The 16,213-nt window shown below is 38.0% G+C and overlaps 1 protein-coding gene across 2 annotated transcripts in view; it reads right to left on the minus strand.

The window, feature by feature from the left end:
- Positions 1–16,213, minus strand: part of fndc3bb (fibronectin type III domain containing 3Bb) — a 76,321-nt gene that overhangs the window by 31,329 nt on the left and 28,779 nt on the right. For both annotated transcript variants that reach the window (XM_065258433.2, XM_073813091.1), the window contains exons 4-6: positions 5,964–6,040; positions 1,767–1,980; positions 1,103–1,387 (exon numbers count right to left, since the gene is read on the minus strand). In XM_065258433.2, coding sequence (XP_065114505.1) covers positions 1,103–1,387; positions 1,767–1,980; positions 5,964–6,040 — 576 coding nt within the window. The remainder of the gene's footprint in view (positions 1–1,102; positions 1,388–1,766; positions 1,981–5,963; positions 6,041–16,213) is intronic.

Genomic DNA, 16,213 nt, shown 5'->3' on the forward strand with positions numbered 1-16,213 from the left:
GCAAAAAACTGGACAAAATTGGATTAAAGTTTGTTCAGCTCATTCAGTTTCTTTCACTAGTGGGCGCTCTTCTCCATCCCTGCTTGCATTTATGGTTACGTCTGTTATTCAATGATTGCATCACACACGAGAGTAAATGCTGACACCGACATAAAACTTTAAAAACAAAGGCTTTGAGTAAGGCCTGTAAATCTGTGTGCATATCTTTAGAGTCAACAGATGTGGACAGGATTGTCTTCTCATCTTAAAGACCAAAATCAGCAACTTGGCTTAATTCGAGTACAGCTGACACCGTAAATAGTATTAGTTTCAGTTTTTGGCCTGTGGTATTACCGAGCTTATAAAAACACTGCAGAAACAAGCACCCAAACGCATTTTAAAGCAACACAAGCAGGCACACACAGATTACACAGGCGCTTGGTGAAGACAGATTCAAGACTCTGGGGTTTATGAAGGCGTTCGACAATAATTAAAGGGAAACTTTCCCTGCTGCGGCCCAACGCACAGGAAAAAATAAAGGGCGATTGGACACAAGACTGTGGACACGGAGGGTTGATGTGGCTTAAGAGATTTAGGACTGAATCCCACAAAGGATGATCCTTTGTACAATGGAGAAAAGCACTGAGGGTAATGTTTGGTTTAAATGTAGGTTCATGTCTGTGGTGTGCTGTATTTTTTTAGTAAAATATGGCCTATGTGCGTAACTTTTGTCCTAAAAGCTCATTGCACAGGACCTGCTTGGTGTTTCTGTAATTTGTAGAGGATTGCGTAGCAAGCATCATCGGTTCGATTCCCAGCGGTCACAGATACACTGATAAAACGATAGCTTAAATGCAAATCGCTTTGGATAAAAAGCATCTGCCAAATGCATAAATGTATTGGTTTTACATTCAATCTACTATTAACTAGATCATGAGTTATACATTTATTTTTATGCATCTGGCAGATGCTTTCCAAAGTGACTTACAGTGCATTACAAAGCATAAAATTTTGTATGTTTGCTACCTGAGGGTCAAACCCATAATCTTTTGCACTGATCGCAATGCTCTACCAAATGAACTGCAGAAACAACGCTACAAGAAAGCTAAAGTCGACGTCTCACCTTGTGACTCCACGTCTGTGTGTTTGGGGCTTCCCCTGGCTCTTCGGTCTGCCCGTTTGCTGCCAGGGCTTGTGCCACCCCCTCCTCCTCCAGGGCTGGTGTGGTTTTTGCCGTAGCCGTTCGCAGTGGTGGTGCAAGGGACGGTGGTCTTGTAATTGCTGGACACTGGACTGGTCACCTGATTCAATGCCGGACGCTCCATTGGCTGTTTTAGCTTCTTGGGCGGAGGTTTACAGTACTCCTCATGACCCATGAAAGTGGAGACGTTATACAAAGGAATGATTTCTAGGATAACAAGATAATGTAGATAATTACGATACGTAGATTGTGAAGTAAACACCACAAAGGCGATGCTTTGTGTTCGATTTCACAGTGTCGTTAGGGCAACAAGCGGCAAATCTTAGCACTTTCTGTTGAAATAACTCTGGATATGTGATATAGGGTTGACAGGTCTGCACAAAAAATGCATTTTCTGTATGGAAATATAAAAATTGAACCGTCATCAATGCATTTCAGATAATAATTTTATTTAGTTATTGTATAAAGGTATAAGTTATTGAGTTATTGTATAATTTACTAATTTATAAAAATTTTAGATAAAGGAAATGGCTGTCCCCTTTATTTAAAAACGTGTGCACTCTCTGATTATGACTTATGATCTCACCTTCAGGGTAGATGGGTGGCAGTCGATAAAACTGTGGGGGTACGTCTCCGGGAGGGTAATATGACGTGTGCGAGGCTGGTATAAAATGAGGGTGGGTCAGGTAGGGTGGGTGTATGTGGTGACTCGGGGACAGAGCCGGTGAGTAACTCGGTGGGTAACATTCGGAGTGGGGCGTAACCACGACCCTCCGCACACCCGTGTTGTCCTCCAGAACCTGTAGACATGAAAAGGCAAACAAAACGCTCAGGCAAACAAGGCAGTACGATAGTCCGATCGCCTTCCTTGACGTCAGTCACTAAAGCCCTGCCCGATGAATAATCAGAGGTGTAAAGAGTAGCTGAAAGCCATACTTGAGTAAAAGTACAAATTCCTTACTGTAAAAATTACTCCACTACAAGTTAAAAGTCACCAATTTAAATACGACTTGAGTAAAAGTATTAAAGTAACCCAATTTAAAAGTACTCAAGTATTTTTACTCGTACTGAATGTTGGCTCAAAGATGCACTAGTCCTCAACACAAAGAGACATTGTAGGTCTGGGCAGTGAAAACTAAGAAAGTTTATTTATGAGGTTTTATTTCCTAATATAGAAAAGAAATCAAACACCTCAACATTTTGACCTGGCAGAACAAACAGATTAAACATAGTCATAGTCTTCTTTTGACTAAAATTATATTTAGTTTTAGTCATATTTTTGTCATCTGAATTGATTTAGTTTTTTGTCTAATTTTATTCATCTAAATTCCATAAGATTTTAGTCTAGAAATCTAAATTACATTTAATTTAAACCCATTTAATTTTAGTCTAGTGTCATTGTGTACTTGAATGTGCCATGCTGAAAAATATATAGCCTAACTTTGTGATATAAATATATGGTAACAATTTACAGTGGGGTTCATTGGTTAATATTAGTTAGCTACATTGGTTAACATGAACTGATAATGAGCTGCACTTATACAGCATTTATTCATCTTTGTTAATATTAATTTCAACAATTACTAATACTTTATTAAAATCTTGTTAACATTAGTTAATGCACTCTGAACTAACATGAACAAACAATTAAAGCTTACATTTTTATTAACTAACATTAACAAAGATGAATAAATGATGTAACAAATGTATTGCTCATGGTTTGTTCAAGTTGGTTAATACATTAACTACTGTTAACTAATGAACCTTGTTGTAAAGTGTTACCAAATATTCTTATATAGGCCTATCCTAAAAAAGATATAATTTGTATATTTAGAAAATTCCAGTAAACTAAAATTACACTAACAGAAATATGATAATGCATATTAAAAACGTGAAATTGTTCATTTGAAAGATTAATTGTAAACACATGTAGTACGTAACACCAATATCTCACATTAAGTGCACTACATTTCTTCCGTCATGCATCCCTCTTACAGTAAATACATTACAGCAGACTTGATTAAATGTGAGGACAGTAAAATTGTACACTTATTATCAATCTTATAATGTACTAAAGTTACTCGGGCAATCAGAACAGGACCTCGCTGGTTTATTTTGGCTTATATAGTAAGTTATATCAAGTTATGTACCAGCTCAGGTTAGCTGATAAGGTAGCATCAGAGTATATAAACATTTGTGCTTGCCTTTGAGTTGCGGGATGACCCTCCTGCAATCGCGCATCACTTTTGTTTTGATTGTAGCATCACATGTTTAAAAAATGGTCCCTTGACTGAAGCAAATGTGATATGCATCCATATGTTTGCTCTTTATCTCTTCTCTCAGACCAGACGCGAACTTTTCTACAGTTTATGACATACGCAGCACGCAGATGTCCCGCTACGGTGGCTCAACGCAAGCCATTCAGCGTTTGACATCAAAGTACCGCGAGACCGGACTTCTCCATATGCATTTGATTCGCTCTCGCAGTACTTTGATTTCATACGATTGCTCTGCGCAGAGCCAAATGAAGTCCCTCAGTTGTGTGTGTGCGTGTAACCTCGCGACCACAGATTCTATCCATCATCACTCTCTGACACTTTCGTCTCGTTTTTATTTGACGAATAAACAATGTAGCAAGTAACGTTAAGTGTCATTTCAAATGTAGTGGAGTAAAGAGTACAAATACCCGATCAAAAATGTAATTGAGTAGAGAGTAAAAGTTGCCTATATTTTTGATACTCAGTACAAGTACAAAGTAGCCCAAAAAATACTTAAGTACAGTAACGAAGTACATTTACTCGAGTACTTTACACCTCTGTGAATAATGCAACTTATCTCTGAATCTAACATGCCAAGAGCTACTATGGCAACCTTAGACATTGAGGAGCATTTTAAACAATGGACTGGAATGCAAAGTAAACAAAAGGACTGGCATCAAATACATTCCACTGAATGAAGAAAACATATAGCTATTGGCAATCCTGTTGGATACAGTACTGTGGTTCACATGGGAGAAATCACTAAAACATGGACTGTACTCATCATGGGATTATGCAGGGGCAGAGGGTGAGGTCAGTGACACCTGATTTTTTACTAAAAAAAGGCAACTAATGCATGAGACCCTTTCTGGGATTAAAGGCCCTTGGGAATCAACTATGTTCCAGGTTTCTCTTCCTCTTGGGAAGTTTGTATTTACATTGGGAGGTCATAATTATAGCATGACATGCATAATTTATGTATTTATTTATTATTTCTTAAAGGGACAAGCTTATTTTCCAGATTCCCTAGAGTTAAACTTGATTTTTACCGTTTTGGAATCCATTCAGCTGATCTCCGGGTCTGGCGCTATCACTTTTAGCATAGCTTAGCATAATCCATTGAATCTGATTAGACCATTAGCATATCGCAAAAATAAAAAAAACAAAAGAGTTTGGATATTTTTCCCATTTAAAACTTGACTCTTCTGTAGTTACATTGTGTACCAAGACAGACGGAAAATTAAGTGTTTCTTTTTTCAGGCTTTGCGTAATATCATTGCACCTGCTGCAACCACGTTACGGCAGCAAAGTCTTTGATTATTACACCAGAATGAGAGTATAGTTCCTAGCCATATCTGCCTAGAAAATCACAACTTTTAATTTTCTGGAGGTCTTAGTACATGATGTAACTACAGAAGAGTCAAGTTTTAAATAGGAAAAATATAGATACTATTTGGTTATTTTTTTGCGCGATGCTAATGGTCTAATCAGATTCAATGGATTATGCTAAGCTATGCTAAAAATTGGTACAGTCAGACCCGGAGATCAGCTGAATGGATTCCAAAACGGTAAAAATCAAATGTTTAACTCTAGGGTAGCTGGAAATTGAAATTCTAGAGCGTCTCTGATTGGTGGATCTCACAAATTGTAATATCTACAATGCTTTGATGAATAAGCCAAAAACAGGGGTAGTGTTCACATCTAAAACTGTGCAGAAAATGCAGCCTTTTTCCCCACTTTTTTCCTTTTATCCCAAAGCAGTTGCAATACAAGCAACCTAAGTGTTGCCTGATGCTGTGGGGAGCACCCACCAACGGGAAAAAGAGATCGGCACCTATCTATATTCATGGCGAGATTAGAAATTTATCTATACCCAATTCACCTAACCAGCATGCCTTTGGACTGGGAGGAAACCCAAGAGTGATGTGCATTTAAAACATTGCCCTTATTACATTTTGGAGACATAAATCTATACGCCTCAGTACAGTTTTAAATTATAGTATTAAAAGTAAATATTTTGCAATTACAAAATATTTATGTAAGAGTTTGTTAGCTCTCAGTAATTATTTAATTGAACTGTCAGGGTTCAAAGAAACCTATTTTCAAATACCATTAAATATCTTGTTTGTCAAGTCCAGCCCTTCACATTTGTATGGTATGTGCCAATTAAACATATTTACAGGAGCGACCTTTGTGACATTATAAGCCCTATTCATTTATCACACCCACAACCCCTTTCTTCCGCCCTCTCCACAAGAGTTTTTTGACCTTTTTGCTAAAATGTCACAGTCGGTGACCTTTAACAAACTCTCCTGACACCGTTCCAAATGAATCACAGTAAAGACGAACACAACTTCAGTCTTGCTTGTTGTTTGTTTTTTAGTCCCATACTGGACACACACTTTGAGAGCATGTTTCTCAGAAAGGGATATATTATTTGCCCATGGGGGTGAAATCACATCCTCATTGTGTAGAAGAGGCTTCGCCACCCAAACTTGCAACCCTGATCCATTCCAGCTGGTTACCTGGGAGACGTAGCCAGGAGGAACGTGGATTGGTGGAATGGAACCGTTTGGTGACATCATGGGAACTTCAGCCGGCCCTGAGGTAAAACGAAAAAAAAAAAGTTGTCAATCAAACAGAGAGTAAAAGAGTGAAATGCCACACAGTAACACAACGCTGACTCCACCCACTCGTTCTATCACTTAATGCGCAGTTAAGTGCAGAGAATTCCAGGGGCCACGAGAAAAAAAAACAGGCTTTTCTTTCGCTATGAGGAACAAATTGGTAAGGCATGTTTATAAAAATGGAATTACACAAGTCGACTGCGATTTCTGATCGAGTCTAAAAGCAAAGTAACGAAAAGCAAAGGCTGAACACATGTTATATTTAGTATACAAGTGACATTGGGTTAAACCAACAGTTTAAGCCATTGTTTATGGCCTCACCATAGTACACGCTTCTATGTTTCTACTGAAGTGGAAACTGAGCCATCAGGTCCAACTGGTGCACCATAGAAAGAGACGGCCAGTTACAATGCACACAAACTCTCTCTGTTATGGCTCTCATGGGATGCCAATGAATAAATCCCTTCCTACCCCCACATACTGTTTGTTGTCAGAATATAAAGCACAGAGATGCCAACCGAACAACTCAATGCTGTTTCAGTGTGTTTTTTCTACATAGGTACCTTATCCGGAGGCCCACCAGCTGTTTTAGACATTGCTGTCTCCTCCAGGCCCTAACCGTGGCGTGACAGCCTCCGGCACGGTAAATCACAACATCACTCTAATGATTTTTACAGTTCCTCTTTAGTTACCCGGCAGGTCCTGTGGCCCATTCGTCAATATTGGGTAGAGAGAACCATATAGAAAGCCAAATGATTTTCTTTAATTCATGATTTTCGATTGCCTGCATTCTTATTGTATCCTGAAGTGAATCAACCCTGCAGACTCCTAAATGGATGACTCTTATGATGAGCTAGTTATTTTTAGTGAATCAAACTGTAATGAATCACTTTTCTGACTCACTCATTCATTTTGTCATGTTAGAAAAGTGTTAATGTACTCATGAGCCTTGAATCATTGTACATATAAACTGTCCATTACGACATGTAATGAAACTGTGCTCCTGTACAACTCAGAGCATTGTGCTAGCAGTGCAAAATTTCCTGGGTTTGAATCCAAGGAACACAAATACTGATAAAAAAATGTATACTTTCTAATGCACTGTAAGTTGCTTTGGATAAAAACGTATGGCACATGCAAAATTTTTGGTGTCATTTTACAATTCAAAAACAAAGAACGATTAAAAAAATTTAATGCAAAACTAAATTTGGTTTATTTCATCTTGCATATTTTCCAATGTAATCTTTGTCAATCTTTTATTTTTTATTTATTTTTTATTTGTTGAAATAAATGAAGGCTGCAGAAGGCAGTAAATTGTAATAAGAAACATTTTTTCAAATATGTGACCTTGGACCACAAAACCAGTCATAATGGTTATTTTTTGTCATTTTTTTATTGGTAATAAATACGCTTTCCATTGATGTATGGTTTGTTAGGATAGGACAGGATTACAAATTTCCTTTAAGTTATAAAACAGTAATTCTTAAAGTGGTCCGCCAAACCCCCCAGTGGTCTGCCATAAGATAACCTAAACTAGGTGTTTATACAATCGTCACTTATTTAAGTAGATTTTTCATATTAAGCTGCAACTCATTTCACATTTACTTTTTCAAATGAAATAAAATTCATATAACAATTTCTGAATTTAGCATTGCATTTGTGTTAAAAAAATTAGTTATTAGTGCATATTAAACTTAAATTTAGCCTATCCTTCCTATTTTGTTGTTTTTTGGGGGTGTGTTAGAGTGGAATTCTGTTAGGTGGTCCTTAGAAAAAAATTGGTATAGATAAAGTGGTCCTTGGGCTGAAAAAGTTTGAGAAACCCTGTTATAAAAGAATCCTTAAAGAACGCAGTAACATGAAATCTTAAACATAAGGAATCACTAAATTCCCTATGATTTCCATCTCCAACACTAGACGCAGTATCTATCCGGCTAGTGAAGCCGCGTGGTCAATGGGTTTGAATAAGACCCCGTTTGTGCTTATGTAAAAGGGGCTTCACAGGAGTTTCTTCACTGGGGTGAAGGAGGAGGGGGGTGTGTACACAGTGATGTGTGTGGGTCGTTTCACCGGGACGCGAGTGTATACGCACGGTGGCTTAAAATAACCTTTCACAGGGCGACGTGTACAGAGCACAACAAATCCATTCAGATTGTTCTGTGTGTGTTTGGAAAGGGTCCCGTGCAGGTATGTGGCCCGAGCCTCCTGCTCTACTTCAACCCCCTCTCTCTTGAACCGTCCATCCTGAGAAAGCGGGGGGGGGCAGCAGCCTGAGTGACAGGATTGTATCACAGGCTCCTAACATGAAGAGAGCTCTTTCATCCTGGACCCAATGTGTGTGTGTGCGTGCGTGCGTGCGAGCGAGAGAGAGAGAGAGAGAGAGAGAGAGAGAGAGAGAGAGAGAGAGAGAGAGAGAGAGAGAGAGAGAGAGAGAGAGAGAGAGAGAGAGAGAGAGAGAGAGAGAGAGAGAGAGAGAGAGAGAATTAAGAGTTGATGGGCTAGGCAATATATTAATATTCTCTATATATTCATAATGATTTTATTGTCAACTATACTATATAAATACTATTACTATTACACAATTAACTAATTGAAATGTCGTTACAAATGATTTATGGAAAAAAAACATTTATGCCCTTTAACCAGTTTTTTTGTGATTGTTGCATGCAAAAATCCTTGATCTTGTGGCACGTTTTTTTTTTAAATGCCATGAAATATGCAGGATATTTATGCGATTTTATGTGATGAAATTGCGAGAACTTGCAAAAACGGTTTGCAGCTTTTGATGATGTTCACGTCACATAATCACATCACTTCATAACGTTCCCATGGCAACAATGGACATGGCTGCGCTTGTGTGAAGTAAATGCAACAATTTTTTACTTTCTGCTAAGATATGTGATTTTTGCTACGAAAATGGAGGGATTATGAAATCATGCAAGCCTGCATATTTTGCGCGCAGAAATCTGTAATTTATATGGCGAAAGTCCAGCGTATTTGAAAAAATGCGGCCCCCGCATAAATATCATAAATAGACTTTGGCTAAATATGCATTGAATCATGCGATCGCATAATCGCGTTTTTCCAGAGAGACTGTTTAACATTTACACTATTTTCTAGTGTTTGCATTTTCATGAGTCCAAAACGCGCTGATGTATAAACAGCCAAACCGCATAAAACTCCCCTGATGGGCCCTAAAATGTCATCTGCTTATCAGATTTTTTTCATAAGATAAAAGATTCCCGGATCACATATCTCCTCTTGATTTTAAGCCCGTTCAAACGGAGACACGTTTAGCCGTATACTGTACCATATCGCTTATTCATCCAGATGGATCTGCCATTTTTAAAACCCCTATTTTTGAAACCGGGTCTCAGGGAGGATAAATCTGAACAACACGTTCTGAAACACGACAATCCGTATATTTTGTGATACGATGATGTCATCAACCATCTCGAGTGGGTCTGAAAACCTTCTCCGGCAGCATTCCAAGGCAGGAATCCATCAAGGCATGTCCGAATCCAATGTTATGTTTACTTCCTGACTCCTGAGATCTTGTTCCACAATTCTATGCATGTGCGCGCATGGGAAATGTGATTGGTCGAGCCTGGTCGAAAAAATTAAATGGCGGCCAAGAAAGCGACTTGAGTGCAAATTTAGTGTAAATAAATGTATATTTTCACTTTTTACACCTTTTAATTGCATTTCTAGCGAGAAATTGGTATTGTAGGGATAGGGCTGGGTATCGATTCAGATGTTCCAGATCGATTCAATTTCCGATTCACAAGCTATCAAATTTATTCGATTTCGATTCTCGATCCGATTTTCGATTCCGATTCTCGACTATAGACTGAATGAATGAATGAATGAATGACAGGCTCGCCTCTCGCTCCTTGGTAACATCGTGCAAGGCAAAAAAAAAGGGTGACATCTAGTGGAGAAGATTAGTAATTAGACTAACGTTAATCTTACGTTCAATGTTTGCGTAAAATAAAATGGGGAAAAAAAAATCGATTTATGGGCTGTTAGAATCGATTTTGAATCAACCATGTAAAAAACGATTAATCGTAAAATGGATTTTCAAATATGTGATTAGTTAATCACAAAGGCGCTCTCTGTTTATATTTCAAACACGCTGCCCTTAAAGTGTGTCTGAAAGCATTTCTCTTAGATGCCTTCATGCCTCCGAAGTCAGCTGCCTAAGTTTTCGGACGCAGCCCTAGTCAGACACCGCTACATCACGTAACAGCAACAACGTTGAACTACATGTTTGCGTTTCGCGCTGCAGAAGGTAGTAAGCCTATTAGATTAACTAAAACAAAATCTTCGTATGATTATGGACAACAAGGATTATGTGCATGCTCCATTTTTAGTGCATCTCTGTGGCACAATGACAGCGCCACATACTGGTCTGGCATGTATACTACATCAATTTAAGGCAGTTTCAGTGGTTTTGTGTGTATGCAGATATTTCTTGAGACAACGGTGTGTTTACGGACTTATAAATCAGACAGGGAAAATTCTGGCTTTGTGTGGATGTGGCCTAAGAGGAGGTCTTGATGATGCTAAACATGCTCAGATACCAATAAAAAGACTTAAGATTTTCCAAAATCAAATGATGAGAGCTATAACATCATTAACTATCCTTAAAAGTCGTATTCATGAAAGATGATGAAAGATGGCTCCCGGATTGTCAGGCGTCTGTTAAAGCAGACGGCCTCTTCAGCAAAACAAACCACTCTTTGTGCTCTAAGAGGAGCTCTCACCCCCACTGCAAGGCCTTCTGGGTACTTCATATGTCTTGGTCCTGCTGGGGGCCACTGACACGCCACCAAACTATGTGTGCTTGTGTGAGTATTTTCTTTTCTGGAGATAAACTGACGAGGAACAGCTGCCAAGCAATGCATTCTGGTTACAATTTTTAAGGAGATTGAAAGGAGCTGTGATTGACAGGGTATACATATGCGTGTGTATATATATAATATAAGATCACTGAGGAACAAAACGGAAGTGTGTTTTTCCACAAACTATCAGTTTCCGAGAATGATCCCATGCTTTGGAGGTCTAGTTTGGCCAGACAGGGAGACGACAGGCAAAAAAAAGAGCATAAGGAAAGGATGTTTCTAGAAAAAATGTGTTGCATCAATCTGAGCGCCGCTGGGCAGATGAAGTCTTTTTCTGCAAGCATTTGCAAATCTGATCTCTGTGTTTAGGTTAGCAATTCAGTTAGGGTGCAAAGCCCTGCGGAAGAAAGAAAAACCAAGCCAGATTTCTTTAATACCTTTTCTGTTTAGACAACATTGAGTTCGAACAAAGCTCTAACATCAAGTATGAGCCGCAGTTATAACTCCATTAGGTCTCCCCAGCTATGAAAAAGCAACAATTGAGCAATACTTTCCTCTGGGAAAAGACACTCGGGCATAATAAAAACCCGTATGAAGATGAAACGCAGTGTTGTGCCATATCAATTCATCTTTATAAACAAGAGAAAAACATCTACGTCAGCCAGCAAATGTTAGATGATACACTACAAAGCAATCCATCAATCACCATTTATCCTTGTAGCTCAGTGCTGAGCATTGCTTTAGCAGCACAAAACGTCATGGTTTCGACCCTCAGGGAACACGCATACTGATGAAATGTATACCTTGTAATTAGGGATGCATAACAATTAACTAAGGAATAATTGAGGACGGGCCATTAAATTATTAGAAAAAAATGCACACCCGAGGTGGTGATGCAGCCACGATGCGAAGCGGAGTAGAACTATTTCTTCCACTTTGCATCCAACTGGTCTTTTCCTTGTTCCAAAACGTCATTTTAAAGCTGGCAATGGAGGCTTAAGCCGTTGATAGCATTCTAATGCAATTATTAATGAAGTTATTAGAAAGACAGCGAGAGCGTCAGACACACAGAGAGAGAAAGAAAGAGAGAGAGCGAGAGAGAGCGGGCGAGCGAGCAAGAGGCCACCTTTTTGCATCTCTAAACAGCGCTATTATTGCCTCGAAAAATCGTCTGTCATGTTGTTTTTGTTAGTCCGTTATTACAGTTAACTATGCAAAGTGATATGGAACAACTGTAATGCTGTCAAGAGAGCTGCTTGAAACTACGTTCGCCATGCATTTCCCAGAAAATAATTGCACATCTCAAAACATTCATCAGCCAATCAGATTCAAGCATTTAACAGACCCGTAGTATAATCACGATTGATTTTGTTTACATCATATATGTGTATAAACTGTGTATAATATTATGTATATATAAATATGCACACATGCATGTATAATTTTAAGAAAAAAAAATATATTTATATATTAAGTATTTATATATAAATTATACATAAATATACAAATGTATATACACACACACACACACACACACACACACACACACACACACACACACACACACACACACACACACACACGTTAACATTTCTTAAAGCAACACTATGTAGTTTCCATGTAAAAATGACTTACAGCTCCCCATGTGGTTGAAAAGCGCAACAGTGCCTGGTATCAGACACTCTTCTGCAGGCAGGGGGAGGGGCGGGGCTGTGTTTCCTTCCCTCCACCCCCACTTTCAGAGTGTGCTTGTAGCAGCTAGGAGGCTGCTTAGGTTGCAGAAACAGTACAATTTGTCCTGTTAAAAGTTGTTCTATGAAATATAAGAATTTTAGAGACATTATTTAAAGGTAAAAAAACTAGATAGTGTTGCTTTAAATATACACATGCATGTGTGTGCATTTATCTATACAAAGTTATTATATACAGTTCACACACATACATGATGTAAACAAAAACTTTTATTCTGCTATAGATTAATCGCAATTAATCGTTATGCATCCCTACTTGTAATGCACTTTAAGTTGCTTTGGATAAAAGCATTTGCCAAATGCATGAATGCAACTTCACATTTTTGCTTCAGTTAAAACCCAATCTGGTGAATTAATAAGTATATCAAATCACAATTTCTCTAGAGAGGCTAAAGCCCAATTCATACTTTTGCGGCGAGTGTACGGTATAGCCTACGCATGGGTGATTCTCACGAAACCATTGAAACACCACGGCACTAATGATTTTAGCTATAAAATGTGACCAGTCACGGAAAGTAGGGACACAAGTCGGATCTGAGCATTTTGAGTTATTCACAGATTCTGAAAGTGCAGTTTCTAAGCTTTCCAACGATGTGTAACACATGGAAATCTGATAAGATTTGGAGAAGTTGTGGCCATTTGAATATAGGAACTCAGAAATACTCAAACCGAGAAAATCGAGACGAAAGGGACTCTTCTTTTCAGCTGGGGGAGACAATAGGGCTCATTTACATCTCATTTAGCTAAGCCATGCCCCCTGTAAAACCCTTTTTGAGATGTTCTAGCATCATATGTAGTATTTTATGACCAAATGACAACCCGCAAAAATAAACATGACTCTTTTACCTTTGTGGGGATCACAAGTCGAATCCAGTCTGTTTCAGATTATCCAATGCCCATATTTGTCCACAAATGCGTAATCCGTGAAATATAGATTGTTTACATCAGATTTCGCATGAATGTCTGGTAATACAATATAATATATAATCTGAAGACTATTTAAATCGTAACATGTAAGGGTATATGAGCTTACACTCCGTTAAACACATGAACCCGCCTTCAAAGTTTGTATTTAAAATAGGGAAGTAGTATAATAGATCATCCAAACAGCGCCGTCGAAAACGTGACATCCTTTAGAGAGGTTACCAATGGCTCGCTCGTTCCTCCATCAGCCAATGACTTCATGGAAAATATTGATAGACAAAACATGTAGCCAATTATATGAAGAATACAACGATATCTGTGTAACTTCTGTGTGTTTGGACTCATGCTGCGCTGCAAGAACTGACATACAGATGACGTCAAAGTACCGCGAGAGCGAGTCGAAATTAAACTACTCCGTAAGATTTCTTGAAGAGCTCTCGCGGTACTTTGACGTCTTCCGACTGCGGCGCCGCATAAAGTCAGTGACGCGGCTGACGTACGATGCGGCTGACTGTTATTTGTTCCGCCCCAGCTTCTTTTATTTTTCTTTTGTTTTGTGCGCCCGAGCTTAACAATCTGTGGAGACGCAGGCTATAAGTTTGAAAAAAAAAAAAAAAAAACTTAGCAAACATATCTGAGGAACAGGGCAGCGCGTCACAACAGTCACGTGACTTCACGCTCGAGCCGGAAGAGAAGACAATGCTGAATAAAGTCGTAATTCTGCTATTTTTGGACCAAACTATATTTTCGATGCATCAACACAATCTTACTGACCCACTGATGTCACATGGACTACTTTGATGATGTTTTTATTAACTTTCTGGACATGGAAACCATACATAGCTTTTCAATGAAGGGGATAGAAAGCTCTCGGACTAAATCTAACGATAAAACATCTTAAACTGTGTTCCGAAGATGAACGGAGGTCTTCCGAGTTTAGAACGACATAAGGGTGAGTCATTACTTACATTATTTTCATTTTTGGGCGAACTATCCTTATTTAGTAGTCACGCTGTTCCCTTTGGGGGCGGAGGCGAAAACACAAGCTTATACAGTATGTAAATATACACACAGACAATGACGCCCCCCGCTGCACGCTAGAATCTCCGGAAAAACAAGCCTATTTTAACCGCAAAATGTACGCGTTTAAATATACAAAAACTGCTATCTCAAACATGGAGAGGCTTCTTCGTGATCTCAACTAACAGATTCTGCAATAAAACGAAAATCACAAATTTCGAAAAAAAAACTTTGTTTCTCATTTTCTCGAAACTTGTGCTGCCGACTTGAGTCCCTGGTTTCCGTGACGGGTCACAAATGTGTAATATAGTAATATTAAAAAGCATCAGAATTAACACAATACTGTGTTCTACCTTGCACAATTTGTGATTTCAACATAAGAATTTATAATTTGTCAATTTTATCTCATTTTCTGCTGAAATTCTCATTACCGCAATGTGTCCGGCTGTGTTTGAACATGCGTTATGTTGTAATTTAATCAAATTAACACAAAAATATTTAGAAAAAAATAAATGGATTTTTTGCTAGACTACTTTAGATGACAGAAAAAATATTTACTGAATATTCATGTATAATAATAATGAAGAAAAATTAGGAAAATGATGTGTCCATGCCTGATGTTCTCATCCTCCGCAACGCTTTTTGAGAACAGTTTAAGCACACATACAGAATTTTAATAAAGTTTGATTTTGAGTGACCAAGAACATGGACCAGTTACTTCAAGATGGCTACCAGGTAAGATCATTTTTTTACAGTTAATTTGAAATATTGTCTTGTCAGAATGCTTACACGACATTTTGATTATCATTACCGCAACAGATGCTTATTAAATGTTAATTTAATTGATTTTAAATGCATGTGCAGAATCTCCAAATTATGTTTTTTCAGGTTTGTCATGTCATTTTGAAAATATGTCAGTGTTGATGTTTTCTGACTGTTGCGGTAATGATATTTTTTAGGACTCATTTTTTTAATTATGTTACAAAAAGTGTTAAATGTTAAGTAAAAGTGTTTAAATTAATGTTCCCATTTACTCCAGACTTTGTTTTTCAATGTCTGGTGGGAAAAAAAGTAAATTTAAGCAATTTTTACATTTTCATGCTTGACAGTTTTAAAACCAAGTTTTCGTGAGAATCACCCGCATAGTCACTTACCCTACGCAAAAATGTTAAAACACGTCAATTCTATGTGGACAGCAAGAGCTGTGATTGGTCTGTTAGAACCCCTAAAAAAGATAGAATCACATTTTCTAATATTCGCTCTTAACAGTAAAAACAAAAATAGACCAAGTTGAGAAGTAAAATTTAACCAATTTGCCACCAGCCTTTTTTTTTAAGTTTCCCACCAACATTTTTTGTAATTTTCACAAAAGTTTCAAAAAATGCATTCCGGAAAAATTTTCTTCTAAACATATATAAACATAGAAATATATCAAATGAACGAACAGACCCTCTGCTTACAAACAAACAAACAGGAAACCGGAAAAAAAAACGTTTCATCCTGTCTATATTTTTTCTCTGCATATAAACTCTTAAATAGGCATATTTTTCGTTAAAAAATCCTTGCCCACAACATGCCTGTCAATATGGACAACAATGCAGAAGTATAA

This window comes from Paramisgurnus dabryanus, chromosome 22, assembly GCF_030506205.2.
Source record: "Paramisgurnus dabryanus chromosome 22, PD_genome_1.1, whole genome shotgun sequence".
NCBI lineage: Eukaryota > Metazoa > Chordata > Actinopteri > Cypriniformes > Cobitidae > Paramisgurnus > Paramisgurnus dabryanus.